Raw genomic sequence first — 17,824 nt, 5'->3', positions numbered from 1 at the left:
GAGCGCGAGCGTATCCCCGCCAGCCATTCAAAGCACGTGGAAGGTCGAACCTCCAGTGACGTTTCAGAGCAGCAACTTCCGCTAGGTACGTGACAGGCGGGCGACGAGGCCTGTGTAGTAAAAAGCGTAATGCGCAGGCGCCCCGTGTAAGCGCGAACCGAAGACCTAAATAATAGCCTCCAGGGTGAGCAGGAAGTGAAGATTGTTGTGGAAAAGTGTCTGAAAGAGGTGGGTGTTTGATGGAGCAGAATAGGGTTAATGCTACGGTTGGACTCCAACTGTGCTGACAGTGGAAGCTGGAAAAATGAAACTCGCCGGACCAATAATTAGACCAATACGGGACAAGAGACGTCAATGGGTGGTTTTGACGTTTAAAGTATTTTGACGGTTTTGCATGTGCTCATGAGCTGGCTCGGAATTCATGGGGCAATTCTCACATATTTTATTTGCGTGATTAGCGAGAATATCTCTCATGGACCAGCTTGATTTAGAAACCTCTTTCTTCAGACGTGTGCCTGTGTGCATGTGTCTGGGTGTGTATGCAGTTTTCGTGGCAATATTTTCAGTTTTGCTATTGCCTTTTTACTAGGACTAAGAAAGAGCGACTTGTCCCAAAAATCTCTTTCCAGTTTGTGCCTTAACTCACATATCAAACTGGTTCCTTCAGTCTTTATTAGAGTATAGCTATTTGTGAAACTGGGTCCTTTTGTGTTGGCAGTGGGGAGGTTTGTTGCTATAGCTACAAGCAGTGTCTCATTTGCAGCTTTACACTGGAAAACCTTAGCAATTATAATAGGTCCACTCAATCCTACAAAATTTGGTTTAATTTTGTGCCTAAGTAGCCCAGAATTTAATTCCATTCTTTCTATTCCTGGAAAGTGCTTTTTTTCTTGCATGTATTGACCTGCTTCTATCACAGCTAATGTTTTTTTAAATACATTCTATCACCTATTTTGGAAGAAGTTAGACTATAGCACTTGTGACCATAACCAGAGAGTGTGTTGGATATGGAGGAACATATAATTAGCCCCTTCCATTTGAGTGGGATGCTTGAGTTGGATGGGAAATGTAACAACTATCTTCAAGATAAAGGAAATTAGAGGATAATTGTTTACTGAGAGACACTAGTATTGTGAGAAGTCCTGTTTTGTTGGTGACCAAATGGGAGACTTTGCTCATAATAATTGGGTTAAAGAGAGCTTACTATTATACCATTCTTCTAGCTTCATGGTGGCTTGCTAAAAGTGCTTGATATTACTGCAGATATGATTGGGGACTAATATGAACTGCTAAGGAATAATTTCAACTTCCTGTCCCTGGAATTAGAAGTGATTTAGGGCAGGGGTCCCCAGCAGACCATAAATCACTTAATTATAAAGCTGTGTGAATAAAATGAAAACTAAGAGAGTATGTATATTTATGGACAGATAAATAAGGACTTTTTTGTATTCAGTTACCATTGGATTACCCTTGAAGAGCATTTGGAAACTTCAACTGATATAAAATACTGCTGCATGGGTAATATATGGTGCCAGTTACACACCACATGTAACTGTAGTACTCTATGAACTGCACTGGCTACCAGAGTGTTTATGGGTGCAATTCAAAGTGCTGGTTTCACCTTTACATGGCTCAGTATCAGGTTACCTGAAGGACTCGATTTAAATTATAATTTTTAAAGAGCAGCTGTCATCTCTGTCCTGCAATGGCTCCTCTTCTAATCCGTTGTTGACTCACCGACATTCCCAATATTGCAGAATTTACAGCCTCTTGCTACATAACTAAACTCCATTTCATGCTGAATAAACTAAATTATTAATGTATCTTAAATAGAAAACTATCTTTAAATAGATTTTTACTCCAAAAGCATTTTATTAAAATAAATTTAATTTAAATTTAAAAATCCAATTTTTTTGATTTTTAAAAAAATAATCATCGATTTTTATTCACCCTGTATTGTGACTGTTTCTATTTAATGTTTTTGAAATTGTTTTATAATTTTAGAATTGTAAGCCCTCCGGATACTGGGTTGAGTTGGGCAGTTATACAAATTGAATGAAAGAACAAACAAACAAACAAATAAATAAATAGTAACATCATTATTAAATGAATCTGGCTTTCCCATTGACTTTGCTTGTCAGAAGGACACAAATGGTGATCACATAACCTTGGCATACTGCAGCCAACATAAATATGAACCACTTGCCAAGCATCTGAATTTTGATCATACGATCATGGGGATGCTGCAACGGTCATAACTGTGAAAAATGATAATGTCACTTTTTTCAGTATCATTGTAACTTCAAATGGCCACAAATGAATGATTGTAAGTCGAGGATTACCTGTATTTGAACTATAAAACTTACTCTAAATTATTTTTGTTAATCTGCTACTGGTGTTTGGGCATCTGAATATCTTTGAGAAAACCCTTTTTAAAATTATTGAATATTTTACTATCAGCCGTTCTTTCCTACAATAGTCTGGTTTTCTAAGAACAATCCAAGTTTAAGTCAGAATTGCTACATCATCAGCATAAAGGAGTACTTCCAGCTTTTATTAAATTTAGGGAGCTGGAATTCTGTTTTACTGTGCAAAATGCTAATGCTTGGGAATTGACTATTACTGTCTCAACATACAAAGCCTATGTAGTTTTTTTAATTAATGGTAATTATGGTATTTCATTGTCCCTCTTAAGTTTACCCCTCCAGATGAAATGTTTTCCAAAATATATTTTGATAATTAAGAAATGTGAATTTGGTTTGCTTTCTTTACTTTCTTTCTTTACTTTTTATTCTTAGATTTGTATTGCAAAGAGATGTTCAGTTTATTCAGAAAAAGCCAGGATACCAAAAAGGTAGTGGTGACTGACAAAGAAGTAGATGGATTTGTTTTTCTGGGTAAGTATCTTTAATCACATAGAAATCATTTATTTTTTAAAAATATTTTCTAGATTCTGTATGCTACAAGGTGCTAACTGAAAAATACATAGAATGTAGTGCTTGAATAAGTACAGGTGGTTACTAATCCAATCAATTTTTTAAAATAAATTATTATTTTGGGAGTAAGAATGTAAAATAAATGGTTTATTGTAGCTGTTACAGTTATTCTACTCACATACTTTGCTATAGGTTCTTTGCATCTGTAATAACTACCTCACTAAACAAGTAATAATATAGTTCTGTGACTTAGTTCCTTTGGTTATAACAATCTAAAAATAAGTCAGTTAGTGACATATTACGGTTGCTTTTAAAACCAATATGTTTCAGGATGTTTTAGTTCTAAAGCAGGATTTATTTATTTAGCTATTCTAAAATAATTCCAATAGAGTTTACCTCTGAATACAAAACTTACTGAACAGTCACCGCTTACAGAGGTTGCAAACACTATTTGCATGTATTTCTATTTGTTGATGCACTTGATCTTGCATTGATTGTTGTCTTAAAACATTAAAAGTGTAATGAATTCAGTAAAAAATGACATAAAGAAGTAACTCATAATCTTATATCTCAGCTGAGTCATGTAGAGAAGAAGCAGTCCTAGGAAAAACAATTGTGGGAGAAACAAAAAAGCAAAGATTATTGGAGAGTTGTTGCTTTTGAGTAATTAACTGTTCCTCTATTGTTAATGTTCCCATTGTACTATTTCTCGATGGCTGTGATGGCGAACCTCTGGCACTCGTGGCAGAGATGGCACGCAGAGCCCTCCCTATGGGCAAGTGCACTGTCACCAGCTGCTCTTTTGGTTTCCAGCGCACGCATGTGTGCAGGGCAGTTGGTCTTCATGTGTACCGGAAACCCGAAGACCAGCTGACCGGTGCACATGAGTGTGCTGGCCACCTGGTCTTCAGGTTTCCAGTGCTCTGGCACACACAAAGACCAGCTGGCGGTGCACATGAGTGTGCTGGCCACCTGGTCTTCAGGTTTCCAGTGCTCTGGCACACACAAAGACCAGCTGGCGGTGCACATGAGTGTGCTGGCCACCTGGTCTTCAGGTTTCCAGTGCTCTGGCACACACAAAGACCAGCTGGCGGTGCACATGAGTGTGCTGGCCACCTGGTCTTCAGGTTTCCAGTGCTCTGGCACACACAAAGACCAGCTGGCGGTGCACATGAGTGTGCTGGCCACCTGGTCTTCAGGTTTCCAGTGCTCTGGCACACACAAAGACCAGCTGGCGGTGCACATGAGTGTGCTGGCCACCTGGTCTTCAGGTTTCCAGTGCTCTGGCACACACAAAGACCAGCTGGCGGTGCACATGAGTGTGCTGGCCACCTGGTCTTCAGGTTTCCAGTGCTCTGGCACACACAAAGACCAGCTGGCGGTGCACATGAGTGTGCTGGCCACCTGGTCTTCAGGTTTCCAGTGCTCTGGCACACACAAAGACCAGCTGGCGGTGCACATGAGTGTGCTGGCCACCTGGTCTTCAGGTTTCCAGTGCTCTGGCACACACAAAGACCAGCTGGCGGTGCACATGAGTGTGCTGGCCACCTGGTCTTCAGGTTTCCAGTGCTCTGGCACACACAAAGACCAGCTGGCGGTGCACATGAGTGTGCTGGCCACCTGGTCTTCAGGTTTCCAGTGCTCTGGCACACACAAAGACCAGCTGGCGGTGCACATGAGTGTGCTGGCCACCTGGTCTTCAGGTTTCCAGTGCTCTGGCACACACAAAGACCAGCTGGCGGTGCACATGAGTGTGCTGGCCACCTGGTCTTCAGGTTTCCAGTGCTCTGGCACACACAAAGACCAGCTGGCGGTGCACATGAGTGTGCTGGCCACCTGGTCTTCAGGTTTCCAGTGCTCTGGCACACACAAAGACCAGCTGGCGGTGCACATGAGTGTGCTGGCCACCTGGTCTTCAGGTTTCCAGTGCTCTGGCACACACAAAGACCAGCTGGCGGTGCACATGAGTGTGCTGGCCACCTGGTCTTCAGGTTTCCAGTGCTCTGGCACACACAAAGACCAGCTGGCGGTGCACATGAGTGTGCTGGCCACCTGGTCTTCAGGTTTCCAGTGCTCTGGCACACACAAAGACCAGCTGGCGGTGCACATGAGTGTGCTGGCCACCTGGTCTTCAGGTTTCCAGTGCTCTGGCACACACAAAGACCAGCTGGCGGTGCACATGAGTGTGCTGGCCACCTGGTCTTCAGGTTTCCAGTGCTCTGGCACACACAAAGACCAGCTGGCGGTGCACATGAGTGTGCTGGCCACCTGGTCTTCAGGTTTCCAGTGCTCTGGCACACACAAAGACCAGCTGGCGGTGCACATGAGTGTGCTGGCCACCTGGTCTTCAGGTTTCCAGTGCTCTGGCACACACAAAGACCAGCTGGCGGTGCACATGAGTGTGCTGGCCACCTGGTCTTCAGGTTTCCAGTGCTCTGGCACACACAAAGACCAGCTGGCGGTGCACATGAGTGTGCTGGCCACCTGGTCTTCAGGTTTCCAGTGCTCTGGCACACACAAAGACCAGCTGGCGGTGCACATGAGTGTGCTGGCCACCTGGTCTTCAGGTTTCCAGTGCTCTGGCACACACAAAGACCAGCTGGCGGTGCACATGAGTGTGCTGGCCACCTGGTCTTCAGGTTTCCAGTGCTCTGGCACACACAAAGACCAGCTGACCGGTGCACATGAGTGTGCTGGCCACCTGGTCTTCAGGTTTCCAGTGCTCTGGCACACACAAAGACCAGCTGGCGGTGCACATGAGTGTGCTGGCCACCTGGTCTTCAGGTTTCCAGTGCTCTGGCACACACAAAGACCAGCTGGCCGGTGCACATGAGTGTGCTGGCCACCTGGTCTTCAGGTTTCCAGTGCTCTGGCACACACAAAGAAAGTTGCCAGAACAATTAATTTGATAGGAACAAAGAAAAACAACATTACATCAAATGGGTAAATGAAGTATAGCTCATGAAATATTTAGCCTTTTTCATGTGGTCTGTTGAATGCTATGTTTATATATATATTTGTGTTAACTAGTTAGATGACATAACTGACATTCAGATCCTGGTAACTACATAGACAAATAAAATTCTGATCTGTCTTCATTCACCCACTTTGTGTTTATCTTCTAGTCTCTTCAAATTTGCCAAGCACAAGGATATTGTCTAGTTCACATTATTTGCCCAAAGTATGTGAGCTTTTTGCCTTAAGAGAGCAGTCAACAGTCATATCAGTCCGGCTTCCGACGCGGATACAGCACGGAGACAGCTTTGGTCGCATTGGTGGATGATCTCTGGAGGGCCAGGGACAGGGGTTATTCCTCTGCCCTGGTCCTATTAGACCTCTCGGCGGCGTTCGATACCATCGACCATGGTATCCTGCTGCGCCGGCTGGGGGGATTGGGAGTGGGAGGCACCGTATATCGGTGGTTCTCCTCCTATCTCTCCGACCGGACGCAGACGGTGTTGACAGGGGGGCAGAGGTCGACCGCGAGGGGCCTCACTTGTGGGGTCCCACAGGGGTCGATTCTCTCGCCCCTGTTGTTCAACATCTACATGAAGCCGTTGGGTGAGATCATCAGTGGTTTCGGGGTGAGATACCAGCAGTACGCTGATGATACCCAGTTGGTTTTTTCCACCCCGGCCACCCCAATGAAGTTGTTGAAGTGCTGTCCCGTGTTTGGAAGCCGTACGGGTCTGGATGGGGAGAAACAGGCTCAAGCTTAATCCTCCAAGACGGAGTGGCTGTGGATGCCGGCATCCCGATTCAGTCAGCTGCAGCCGCAGCTGGCTGTCGGAGGCGAGTTATTGGCCCCAAAGGATAGGGTGCGCAACTTAGGTGTCCTCCTGGATGATCGGCTGTCGCTTGAAGATCATTTGACGGCCGCTCCAGGAGGGCCTTCCACCAGGTTCGCCTGGTTCGCAGTTGCGCCTTCCTTGATCGGGATGCCTTATGCACAGTCACTCATGCGCGCCGCTACCTCTCGCTGATTACTGTAATGCTCTCACATGGGGCTCCTTGAGGTGCACTCGAGGCTTCAGTTAGTCCAGAATGCAGCTGCGCTGGTGATAGAGGGAGCTACGCGTAGCTCCCATGTAACACCGCCTCGCGCAGACTGCACTGGCTGCCTGTGGCCTTCGAGTGCACTTTAAGGTGTTGGTTACGACCTTTAAAGCGCCCATGGCTTAGGACCTGGGTACTTACGGGACCGCCTGCTGTTACCACATGCCTCCCACCGACCCGCACGCCCCATAGAGAGGGACTTCTCAGGGTGCCGTCCGCCAAACAATGTCGGCTGGCGGCCCCAGGAAGGGCCTTCTGTGGGGCTCCTACACTCTGGAACGAGCTTCCCCCGGGTTTACGTCAAATACCTGACCTTCGGACATTCCGTTGCGAACTGAAGACACATCTTTTTATTCGCGCGGGGCTGGCTTAAATTGGATTTTTAATAGTGAAATTTTATCAATTTTAAATGGGGTTTTAATTGACGGTAATTTTTTAACTTCAGGCTAATTTTAAATAAGTTTTTTTAAATGGTATTTTAACTTGTATATTTGTATTGTTGGTTTTATCTTGCCTGTACACCGCCCTGAGTTCTTCGGGAGAAGGGCGGTATAAAAATCAAATAAAATAAATAAATAAATAAATAATATTAATCTTATGTAGTCCATAGGAAGTAGTTTATGATTCTGTTTTGGAAGATTTCCTTCCTAAAAACTGACAGACCACTACTCTAATATGTGGACCGATGTGATCTGGATTTAAGCAGAATATTCTTATATTCAAGAATGTTACCTTCAAAGTCATAACAAACAAAGATGTACGGTAGTTTACAGATCAGGTTATGACTTTTCAAAGAGGAAGTGAAAAAAGTTACATGTATTCTTAGTTACTGCCTTTTCAATAGCAAAATTGCAACATCTCTATACTGAAGTTTTTTTTACCAAATTATGTATTATTTGTGAGGTGTTCTTTTACTTTCATGCAAGTGGTAAGACTTCCCACCTTCCTGTCTATAAAAGTCATTTCATGATTTTAGTGTACAGATTGCCACTTTTATGTAATAGCTACTTTCAGAAGTGAGAGATTGTTTGGCTTTGTTGTTGATCTCTATTTTGTGAATAATAGGGTTAAAAGTTCCATGTGTCTGATTTCAGTACTTTGAATTCAATGAGCAAGAACTATGAGGGTACCAGAAAAACAACCCTCTCGAGTGTCATTGATTTCTAGTCGCATAAGGAGATAATTGCTATCTGTTCATTCAGTGTGGAGTCAAATAATCCTCTTGGGTATTTTTGTTTTACACAAAAACAAAGTGCAGTATGCTTTTGAATCATTAGGTGGCATATTTCTTTATGTTCACATGCTCCTTGACTGAATTGAATGCAATATCTATTAATAACCTCCTCTTTTATTAAAATAATATTTCAATATTTTAAATGAGTTTTCAAAATTAATGGAATGAAATTTGTAATCAGTTTGTAAGTTTGAAATAATAAAAATCTCAGGAGATGTTTCGTCAATTTATTTCAAAACATGATTACGAGTCATTGGAAAAGAAAATACTTATAAAGAAGTGAATTTGCATATTTTTAAAGAGATAATAATGGAGTGCAGGAATAGGAATTACTATAAACTTCATGTTGTATTAAAATTGTAAGAAATATAGTAAATATGTTGTCTAACTTCACAAAAATAGTTATATCTTGACCAAATGAACTTGCCATTTCTAATGCAAATTAATAGAATTTAAATAACAAAGGAATAATACTTTCTGGTGTAAGGGAAGTTTTTCTTAATAATAGGATCTTCTGTGTACTGCTTTCTGTGGCCTTTGTATAGTGTCATATCTGAGTATTCCCATTGCTATCTACAAACAGAAACATTTGTATTCCAGCAATTTTATTCATAGGTGCAGTTTGTTATATAGTTCTCTAGTGGATGTAACCTTTAGAAATAACATCTGCTACATTTGGACAAAAATAGAGTAGCTAATTTGCCATGAAATCTATTTAAATTTATAAAATTGCGCTAATTTTTAATCTACTATATATATTTTTATGTCGTTAGCCTTTAAAATGTGTTTAAATATCTTAATATGAAATCATAACAACATTCCAAATAGTCCAAGACCCTGCAGATGGATCTGTTGTTTAAAAAGATACTTTGCAAACTGTCTTTCCTCATGTTTCATTCTAGGTATCAATTTTCTCTGAAAAATATCTACTTATGGTCAGGTCATTTCTGCAGATAGTCCTTGGGTTATAATCACTCATTCAGCTACCATTGAAAATTACAATAGTACTGAATGAAACTTATGACAAATTTTTGAAGTTGTAGCAATTGCAGCATCCCCACAGCTATGTGATCACCATTTGCAATCTTCCTTGTCAGCTTTCAACAAGCAAATTCAATGGGAAAGCTGGCAGGAGGTCACAAGTCACTCCTGCTCCTACTTTATTTATTTATTTATTTATTTATTTATTTATTTATTTATTTATTTATTTATTTATTTATTTATTTATTCATATTTGTATACCGCCCTATCTCCCGAAGGACTCAGGGCGGTTCACAGGCAAATAAAAACATATATGTACAAATTAAGATAACCATTAAAAAACTTATTCTAAAAGCCAAATTATTAAAAATAGTATAAATATTAAAACCAATTAAAACCCCTATAAATTTAAAATCTAGTCCAGTCCTGCGCAGATGAATAAATGTGTTTTAAGCTCGCGACGGAAGGTTCGGAGGTCCGGAAGTTGACGAAGTCCTGGGGGGAGTTCGTTCCAGAGGGCGGGAGCCCCCACAGAGAAGGCCTTTCCCCTGGGTGTCGCCAGACGACACTGTCTCGCTGACGGCACCCTGAGGAGTCCCTCTCTGTGAGAGCGTACGGGTCGGTGAGAGGTATTCGGTAGCAGTAGGCGGTCCCGTAGGTAGCCCGGCCCTATGCCATGGAGCGCTTTGAAGATGGTCACCAAAACCTTGAAGCGCACCCGGAAGGCCACAGGTAGCCAGTGCAGTCTGCGCAGGATAGGTGTCACACGGGAGCCACGAGGGAGCTACTACAGGGAGCTACTACATTTTTGCCCACCTGTGTATGCTCTGTAGCACCAGCCCACATCTCCAAGTATGGCTATGCTATGTAGCACCCACCTGCTGGTCTGCTTGCATAGGATTCCTCTTTCTATGTTGCGGTCACATGAAGTCTTTGCTTAACGCCCATGTAATTCTGGAGTTACAACAGCAACCAGGACTTCCAGGACTGCCATTGCTAAGCAATGCCATCATGTGACATTATGCTGCATAACTGCATCACTTAGCAACAGAAATTCTGGTCCCAGTTGCCCTTGTAACCTCAGGACTATTCGTAGTTTATGAATTTTTTAAATTTATGGTAATACATACAGTGTTATATTTGCCAAAGATTGGTGAACAAATATACCTGCTACCCATATTAAGAGAAGATCCATTCCTTCTCAGCAGTTGTGCTAAGCCAGAGGTCTATGACTGAGTTCTGTATTACCCAGAGCATTTTTTTATCACATGTCTTCCCTAGGATCTGCGAGTGCTAACAAATTACTTTTAGTAATACTGTCCATTAGTACATTTCCCCTTTCAGTCTTAGCAAAAGAATTGTATAAACAGTGTGACAGACCAGCAAATGGGGGTAAAATGATTGTACTAGAAAAGAAAAACAGTGCATTTGCAGAGATGGCTGAACATAGGCAAACAAGAAAAAAGTAGTTTCAGAGACAGAAGAAACAAGCATGTTTAAAGAAAGATTACTGGTAATGTGTTGCTGAGCTTCGGAATCATTTGATTCCAAAGTTATGATTTTAAACAAAGAGCTGCCTTTCTGGAACCAAGTGATAAAAAATTTATGTGATAGTTGTGCTGAAACTTATTTAAGAGGTATAAAAAGTGAGCAACTTTTTAAATTTAAATTTTCTTAATCAATTCAAGAACGCTTACTTAAATTCTGTTGAAAATGCCCCAATTCAAACATAATTGTAATTGTATGTTATACATCAGTGGTAGTCAACCTGGTCCCTACCTCCCACTAGTGGGCATTCCAGCTTTCATGATGGGCGGTAGGGGTTTTGTCTGATACTGAAGCACTTTTCTTTTTTTTTAATTTAATTGTTTTTTTAAAAAAAATTCATAGCATTATTTAAAAACATTTTCATTCATAAAATTCCCCGTGACAATTTAAATTTCTGAAAACATATTATTTACATTGCCCATGCATATGTTTAGTTAACGTTACGTAAGAGAAACTAAATGGCACTATAGTGCGACTGCAAACAAAAGAGCCTCGTCCCAGAATAGCTTGCGCATCTCCCCCCACACCACCCAGCTTTAACAGACAAGCAGAGCTGTAGCTGGCGCCCCCCCACAAACCCAAACCATGATGTGTGAGAGGTATGCACAGACAACGCATTATTGTGGAACCAGTGGGTGGTTAGAAAATTTTACTACTAACAGAGATACAAAAGTGGGCAGTAGGTACAAAAAGGTTGACTACCCTGTTATACATAAACTAAGGCTGATTACTTTTCTTCTGTTCTTCTATTTTGTAAGGAAAATTAAAAACTTTGTTTTTTTAATTTAAACAAAGCACATTTTCCTGTAATATCTAAATTTAGGTAATGTTGTTCATTGATGCCAGATTGACCAACCTCTTAATGGCAGGGACATACATAATATTTTTTGGGAACTAAGAGATGCATTGGATGAGGCAATGATGCAAACTGAATTTCTTTTTTTTTTTTTTTTTTGTTCGAAAAGTTTTTATTAGTCAAAAAAGGTTTATACAAATACATATCAGGTATGGTAAATTTTCATTTTTCTTATCTAAAATAAGAATTTTACTCAAATTTTTTAACACATACAACAGCCATAAGGCAAGCAGGTGACACGAAGTAGCAAAGTTTGCAAATTTTAAATACGTAATAAAGAAGAGTCAAGAATAAACAGAATATCGTACAAAAGAGAATAAGGAAAACCAACACAATCCCAAATATCTTTATCACTTCCTAGTTTTGGATCTCAGAACTCTGGGTTCAGCCTGACCCAACTCCAGGGCCGCAACAGCGGCAGCCGCTTCAGCCCCATGATCTATAACCTCCCCTTCTTCAATTCCTGGGTCATCTGATTCCAGGAAGGCTTTGTGTTCCTCCACATAGGCCGTAGCCTCCGCAATTGTACTGATTTTTTTCGTAATGCCCTCTCCGAAAATCATCAATCCTCTGGCATCAGCCATCTGAAGCCCACTCCTTCTGGTACAATTTGCTTGACAAAAATAATATTTCTTTCTTTTTCACGCACCTGTCTGGGAATCTGCCTCAGAATGGCTATCTCCTGCCCCTGTAAATCAGTGCCCCACTCCTATGTTTTCTAAGAATTTCATCTCGCCTCTTCTCACAAATTTGACATGAACCTCTCTGGGAACTGCATGCGTGCATATTGCGAATTAACTCTATAAACTCGATCCACATCCCAATTCATGAAATCAACACTTCTCCCAAGAAATTCTCCCAACAATTTAGTCACAACATCTCTCAAGTCTTCTTGGTCCACTTCTTCCAAATTTTGAAACCTAAGGAAATAAGACATTTTATCCATCTGTAGTCCAAGCACAGCATTGCCTGTCGTCTCCTCTCTTTTCTGCACTGCCCGCATTTCACCCTCCAGACCTTCCACTTTCTGCTTGTTTTCTGCTGAGACTTGTTGAGTATCCTTTAAATCCTTTTGGATAGTCACAATTTCTTCTCTTATTTCCGTTTGGCCTCTTTGCAAATCATCCAGTTTCTTGTCACAAACTGAATTTCTTTTATTTTTTGTTTGTTAGGGGAGTTAGAACTTAGGACTTGTTTGTTTTTGAAATGATATTAAGCCTTTTGTAGAAAAAAACAATACAATTGTCACATGTATTCCCTGCCTTAATGGATTGAAATTATTTATTAATATTTCATATTTCTAAACTGCCCATCTATTTCAAAAAGGGATTTAATAATAATAATAATAATAATAATAATAATAATAATAATAATAATAATAATAATAATAATAATAATAATAATAAAAAATAATAATTGGAGAAGGCTCTAGTTTCTATAAAGAAAGGGCTGAGCTTTGTTTCTATTTTGATTAGTGAGAATGAAACAGGATTTTAGATTGAATTCAGATTGTGCAAACTGAAATTCAGATATTCCAAAATATTCTGAGTAGTTGTGAAACTGAAATATTCTTGTCATTGGAGAATGAGGTAGAAAGAAAGAACACTGAACTCAAGATTACTTGATGCTGATGATTAGGTTATTCTTCAATTTGATTCACAATCTGAGACTGATAAAAATTTAACAGTTCAAGTCCTAACAAAGGACCTAAGAGCTGTTACCTCTAAATATGTAGACAGTTTTGAATAGGATGGTTTTTTTGCAAAGTCAGGCTATTCAGGTCTAATAAGTTCAAAATTTCTATATCTATGCAGTCCTTTGGTATTGCTCCAAGGGCTCTTATTACTACTGGTACAATCATTGATTTTTTTTCTCCATAATCGCTCAATTTCAATTTGCAAATCACAATATTTTGTTATTTTTTCTAGCTGTTTCTCCTAATTCATGCATCACCTAGTATTGCAATATCAATGAACCAGACTTTTTTCCTTTTCCACAATAACGATATCAGGTGTGTTGTGGGTCAAATCTCAGTTTGTTTGGATTTGAAAGTCCCACAGAATCTTGAATTGCTAAATTTTCAAGAACTTTGTTAATTTGGTATTCCCAGTAATTTTTACTGCATTTATTTATTTATTATTTATTTATTTTATTTGATTTTTATACCGCCCTTCTCCCGAAGGACTCAGGGCGGTGTACAGGCATAATAAAACCGACAATACAATATACAAGTTTAAAATACGATTTAAAAAACTTATTTTAAATTAGCCCAATGATTAAAATTTCCCATACTAAAGCTTAAAATTAATAAATTTAAACATTAAAATCCCAATTTAAGCCAGCCCCGCTGGATAAAAAGATGAGTCTTGAGTTCGACGAAATGTCCAAGGTCGGGTATTTGGCGAAACCCGGGAAGCCTGCTCCAGAGTGGGAGCCCCACAGAGAAGGCCCTTCTGGGGCCGCCAGCCGACATTGTTTGGCGGACGGCACCCTGAGAAGTCCCTCTCATGGGAGCGCACGGGTCGGTGGGAGGCGTGTGGTAACAGCAGGCGGTCCCGTAAGTACCCAGGTCCTAAGCCATGGAGCGATTTAAAGGTCATAACTAACACCTTAAAGTGCACCCGAAGGCCACAGGCAGCCAGTGCAGTCTGCGCAGGAGCGGTGTTACATGGGAGCTACGCGTAGCTCCCTCTATAACCCACGCAGCTGCATTCTGGACTAACTGAAGCCTCCGAGCGCACTTCAAGGGGAGCCCCATGTAGAGAGCATTACAGTAATCCAAGCGAGAGGTAACGAGCGCATGAGTGACTGTGCATAAGCCATCCCAATCAAGGAAGGGGCGAACTGCAACCAGGCGAACCTGGTGGAAGGCCCTCCTGGAGACGGCCGTCAAATGGTCTTCAAACGACAGCCGATCATCCAGGAGGACACCCAAGTTGCGCACCCTATCCTTTGGGGCCAGTAACTCGCCTCCAACAGCCAGCCGCGGCTGCAGCTACCTGAATTGGTGTGCCGGCATCCACAGCCACTCCGTCTTGGAGGGATTAAGCTTGAGACATTTGAAACAAACTTCTGGCAAAGCGTCCACTGTATGATTTTGGTAACTTGATCATGATATTCAGTCTGTGAGATTTTGCTGCAGCCACTATTAAGGTGATCCACTGTTTCAGTTTTCTCATTGCATAAATGACATTTGCTGTGATTACTGATGTGTTTAATTTTTGCTTTCGTAGAATTGGTCTGCAAGGCTTGTTCTTGGGCACCCAAAATGAAGCCTTCAGTTTCTTTCTTCAGCACCCCTGATCTCAAAAAGCTCCATGTTAGCTTTATATTTACCTTTTCTTCAATGTCCTTCAGGTATTGACTCTGCATAGCCTTCTTTTTTCAGTTATCAACTTAATGTTCAATTGTTTCCTTTTGCTATTTTGCTTCCAATCTTGTTGTTTTCAAGAGGTTTCTTTTGTTCACCTCCTTCATTATCTTGCTATTTTATGTAGTAGTTTAAGCCATGTTTTCCCTCTTCCACAGTGTTTCATCTATAAAAGTCCTCTGCCTCTCTCAGTTCTCGGCAAGTACAATCAATCAATATCACTTTTTGGGTGCAGAGCATGGTGCATTGTCATTAATTTTCTTGTCTTTCAATCCAAGTTACCAAATTCTAATTGAGCCCAATCAATTATTCCAGCTGAGTATTGTATTACAGGCATTGCCAAGGGGTTAGTTGCTTTTATGACATTCCCTCCACTAAGCTTTGGATCTCAAAATTTTCTGGACTCACTTTATATGTTTTGTTGAAGTAGTTTCCTTGACTTGGTTATGCAATAGGTTAGAAGCTTCTAAAACTCCCAAGTACTTCTACCCTTCTGGTGTTACTGCTTTTATCAACTCTTCAGAGTTCCCATCACCAATCTCTTTCCACTTATGACGTATGACTGTAACTTTGTTGCTGGCAATCCTTATGATTTATATTGATATATTGACGATCAATTGTGTTGTAAGTGTTGAACCTTGATGAACGTATCTTTTCTTTTATGTACACTGAGAGCATATGCACCAAGACAAGTGTGCACCAATCACACTTGGCCAATAAAAATTCTATTCTATTCTATTCATTAACAAGTTTGAATCTATCATCTTCAACAATTTGTCAAATTGCATTTCAATGTCTCTGCTAAACTCCTCAGTGCTTTTCAGCAGTGAGATCAATTTAGCTTTTGTTTTTCCAAACAGTTTTAAATCATCCATGAAGAGCAAATGGGAAATTTTCAATCCTTTTTTAGCCAATTCATAGCTGCAATTCCTTTTGTTCAAAATGCTTATTAGTGGTCCCATTGAAAGTACAAATAACAGAAGTGACAATGAGTAACCTTGGAAGATTCCTCATTTCATTTCAACTTCATCAAATTCTTCTCCACATCAACTTAGTTTGCCATAGCTTCATGGAAGTCTTCAGGAATTTCTGGATCTTGCTGCTAATTCTAAAAATGTCTAAGCATTTCTCAGTCCAGCTGTGTGGAACAGAATCAAATGCTTTCTTGTAATCAATCCAAGGCATGAACAAATTTGTTTCTCTTTTCCTTGAATTCCTCAAAACCAGTTTATCAATCATCAGTTGGTCTTTGGTTCCTTTTGAATTTTTTCAGCATCCTTTCTGTTCTACAGGCAGCAAATTCTTGTTTTCTAGATAACCATAAATTTACTTTGCAATAATGCTTGTAAGAATTTGTATGTGAATGGCAGGCAAGTGATTGCCTGTAATTTTCAGATTTGTTTCCCATTTCTACATCCTCCTGAATCAAAAACGTTATTCCAGTTGTTAGCCATTTTTCACTTTCTGGTGTTTCCAGAATCTGATTCATCTGGTTTGCTAATCTTGAATGCAAACTTGTTAGTGATTTCATCCAAAATCCATGCACCTCATCTAAACCTGGGGGATTCCAGTTCTTGATCTCCTTTGCTTGCTTTTGCACCATTTCTTTTGTTGTGTGAACATCTTCCATTCTAGTCACTTTTACAGTGCTTTCAACTACTTGATCCATTTTGCGATCTCATTGTTTTTCTTGTTATTTTCCCACAAGTTCTTTCAAATTTTCAGGGTATTTTCTTTCTTTCTTTGTTTTTTTCTTGTGGTAGCACCATGTCCACTTTCAAGGGTCTTATAAAAATGATGCCTTGCTCAAACTTGTGAATTTTGCTGAAATTGCATTATTTGGTTATTGTATTGCTTTATTTTCTCTGAAATGGTCGCAACTGTTTGTTTAGCTCTTCAACTGCAACGGCTATTTCCTTGTTTTCCAGATCATAGCTTGTTGTCAGGCTCTGATTTTTTTTTATTCTTCAGGTTTCCTTGCCTCAAATTCTTCAAATTCCTTAAATTCAATAGAACTTTCTTTATTTTTAACTCCAGGAGAATTTTTCACTTTGGTTTTCCACTTTTGGTTTTCCTGTCTTAATTGCTTTATTCTTTCCAATTTCCAAGTCTAATTCTTCAGTAGTAACATAAGCTGCTGCATACATTAGCTGGTTTGTTTGAGTTAATATTTCTGTTGGAATAGTTTGGACAGCTTAGTTCACATTCTTCAATAATTTAGCCAAACTTCTCTTACTAACTTGATTCAGTTTTGGCAATCAAATTTTTTCCATGTTTTCTGTCTGAGTTTTAATCTTCTCAGCTAATTTGACTCTAGCTGTTGGTTTTCAAGATATAATCCAGTTTTGCTTCTTGTTACTCATTAGCTTTTTTGATTTCCTTCCTTTTGTCTACTACTTGTTGCTCCACATCTACGTTTTCTCTATTATCAGTTACACTTGAGCCTTGATCTTGCACTGCTCTGCTTGCAATCTCTTGTAATTTTATACTAGCTATAATTTTATACTAACTATACTTGAACCACTAGCTTGTGGTTCAAAATAATACATCTCAGTTCCATAAGTCTTTTTTCATTGATTTCCATGTTCAGGTGATTCTCCTTCCACGTTTCTTGGCCAGATCAATAATAAGCTTCTATAACTGAGTAATTTTCTTCCTTTGTTCAGATTTTTTGCTTTTTTCATTCGTCTTCCAGTCACTTGCCCTGGTTGCCTAGCAGAGGGAGCTGAGCCCTGTGGCATATTTTTTGCAGAACACCCAGGAGCCATAGCATTCAATGTGATCCAGCATAGAATTCATGATATGTTTTTACCATAGTTAAAAGGGTTTGGAGCAAGTTTTAT

General features: G+C 40.2%; 1 protein-coding gene across 3 annotated transcripts in view; it reads left to right on the top strand.

Annotated features, from left to right (window-relative positions):
- The first annotated feature begins 90 nt into the window (after positions 1–90).
- UMAD1 (UBAP1-MVB12-associated (UMA) domain containing 1) overlaps positions 91–17,824 on the top strand; it is a 140,391-nt gene continuing 122,657 nt past the window's right edge. For all 3 annotated transcript variants that reach the window (XM_058182197.1, XM_058182198.1, XM_058182196.1), the window contains exons 1-2: positions 91–228; positions 2,799–2,897. In XM_058182197.1, coding sequence (XP_058038180.1) covers positions 2,816–2,897 — 82 coding nt within the window. In that variant the 5' untranslated portion in view covers positions 91–228; positions 2,799–2,815. The remainder of the gene's footprint in view (positions 229–2,798; positions 2,898–17,824) is intronic.

Source organism: Ahaetulla prasina, chromosome 4 (genome assembly GCF_028640845.1).
Source record: "Ahaetulla prasina isolate Xishuangbanna chromosome 4, ASM2864084v1, whole genome shotgun sequence".
NCBI lineage: Eukaryota > Metazoa > Chordata > Lepidosauria > Squamata > Colubridae > Ahaetulla > Ahaetulla prasina.
This window is presented reverse-complemented; position numbering and strand designations above follow the sequence as displayed.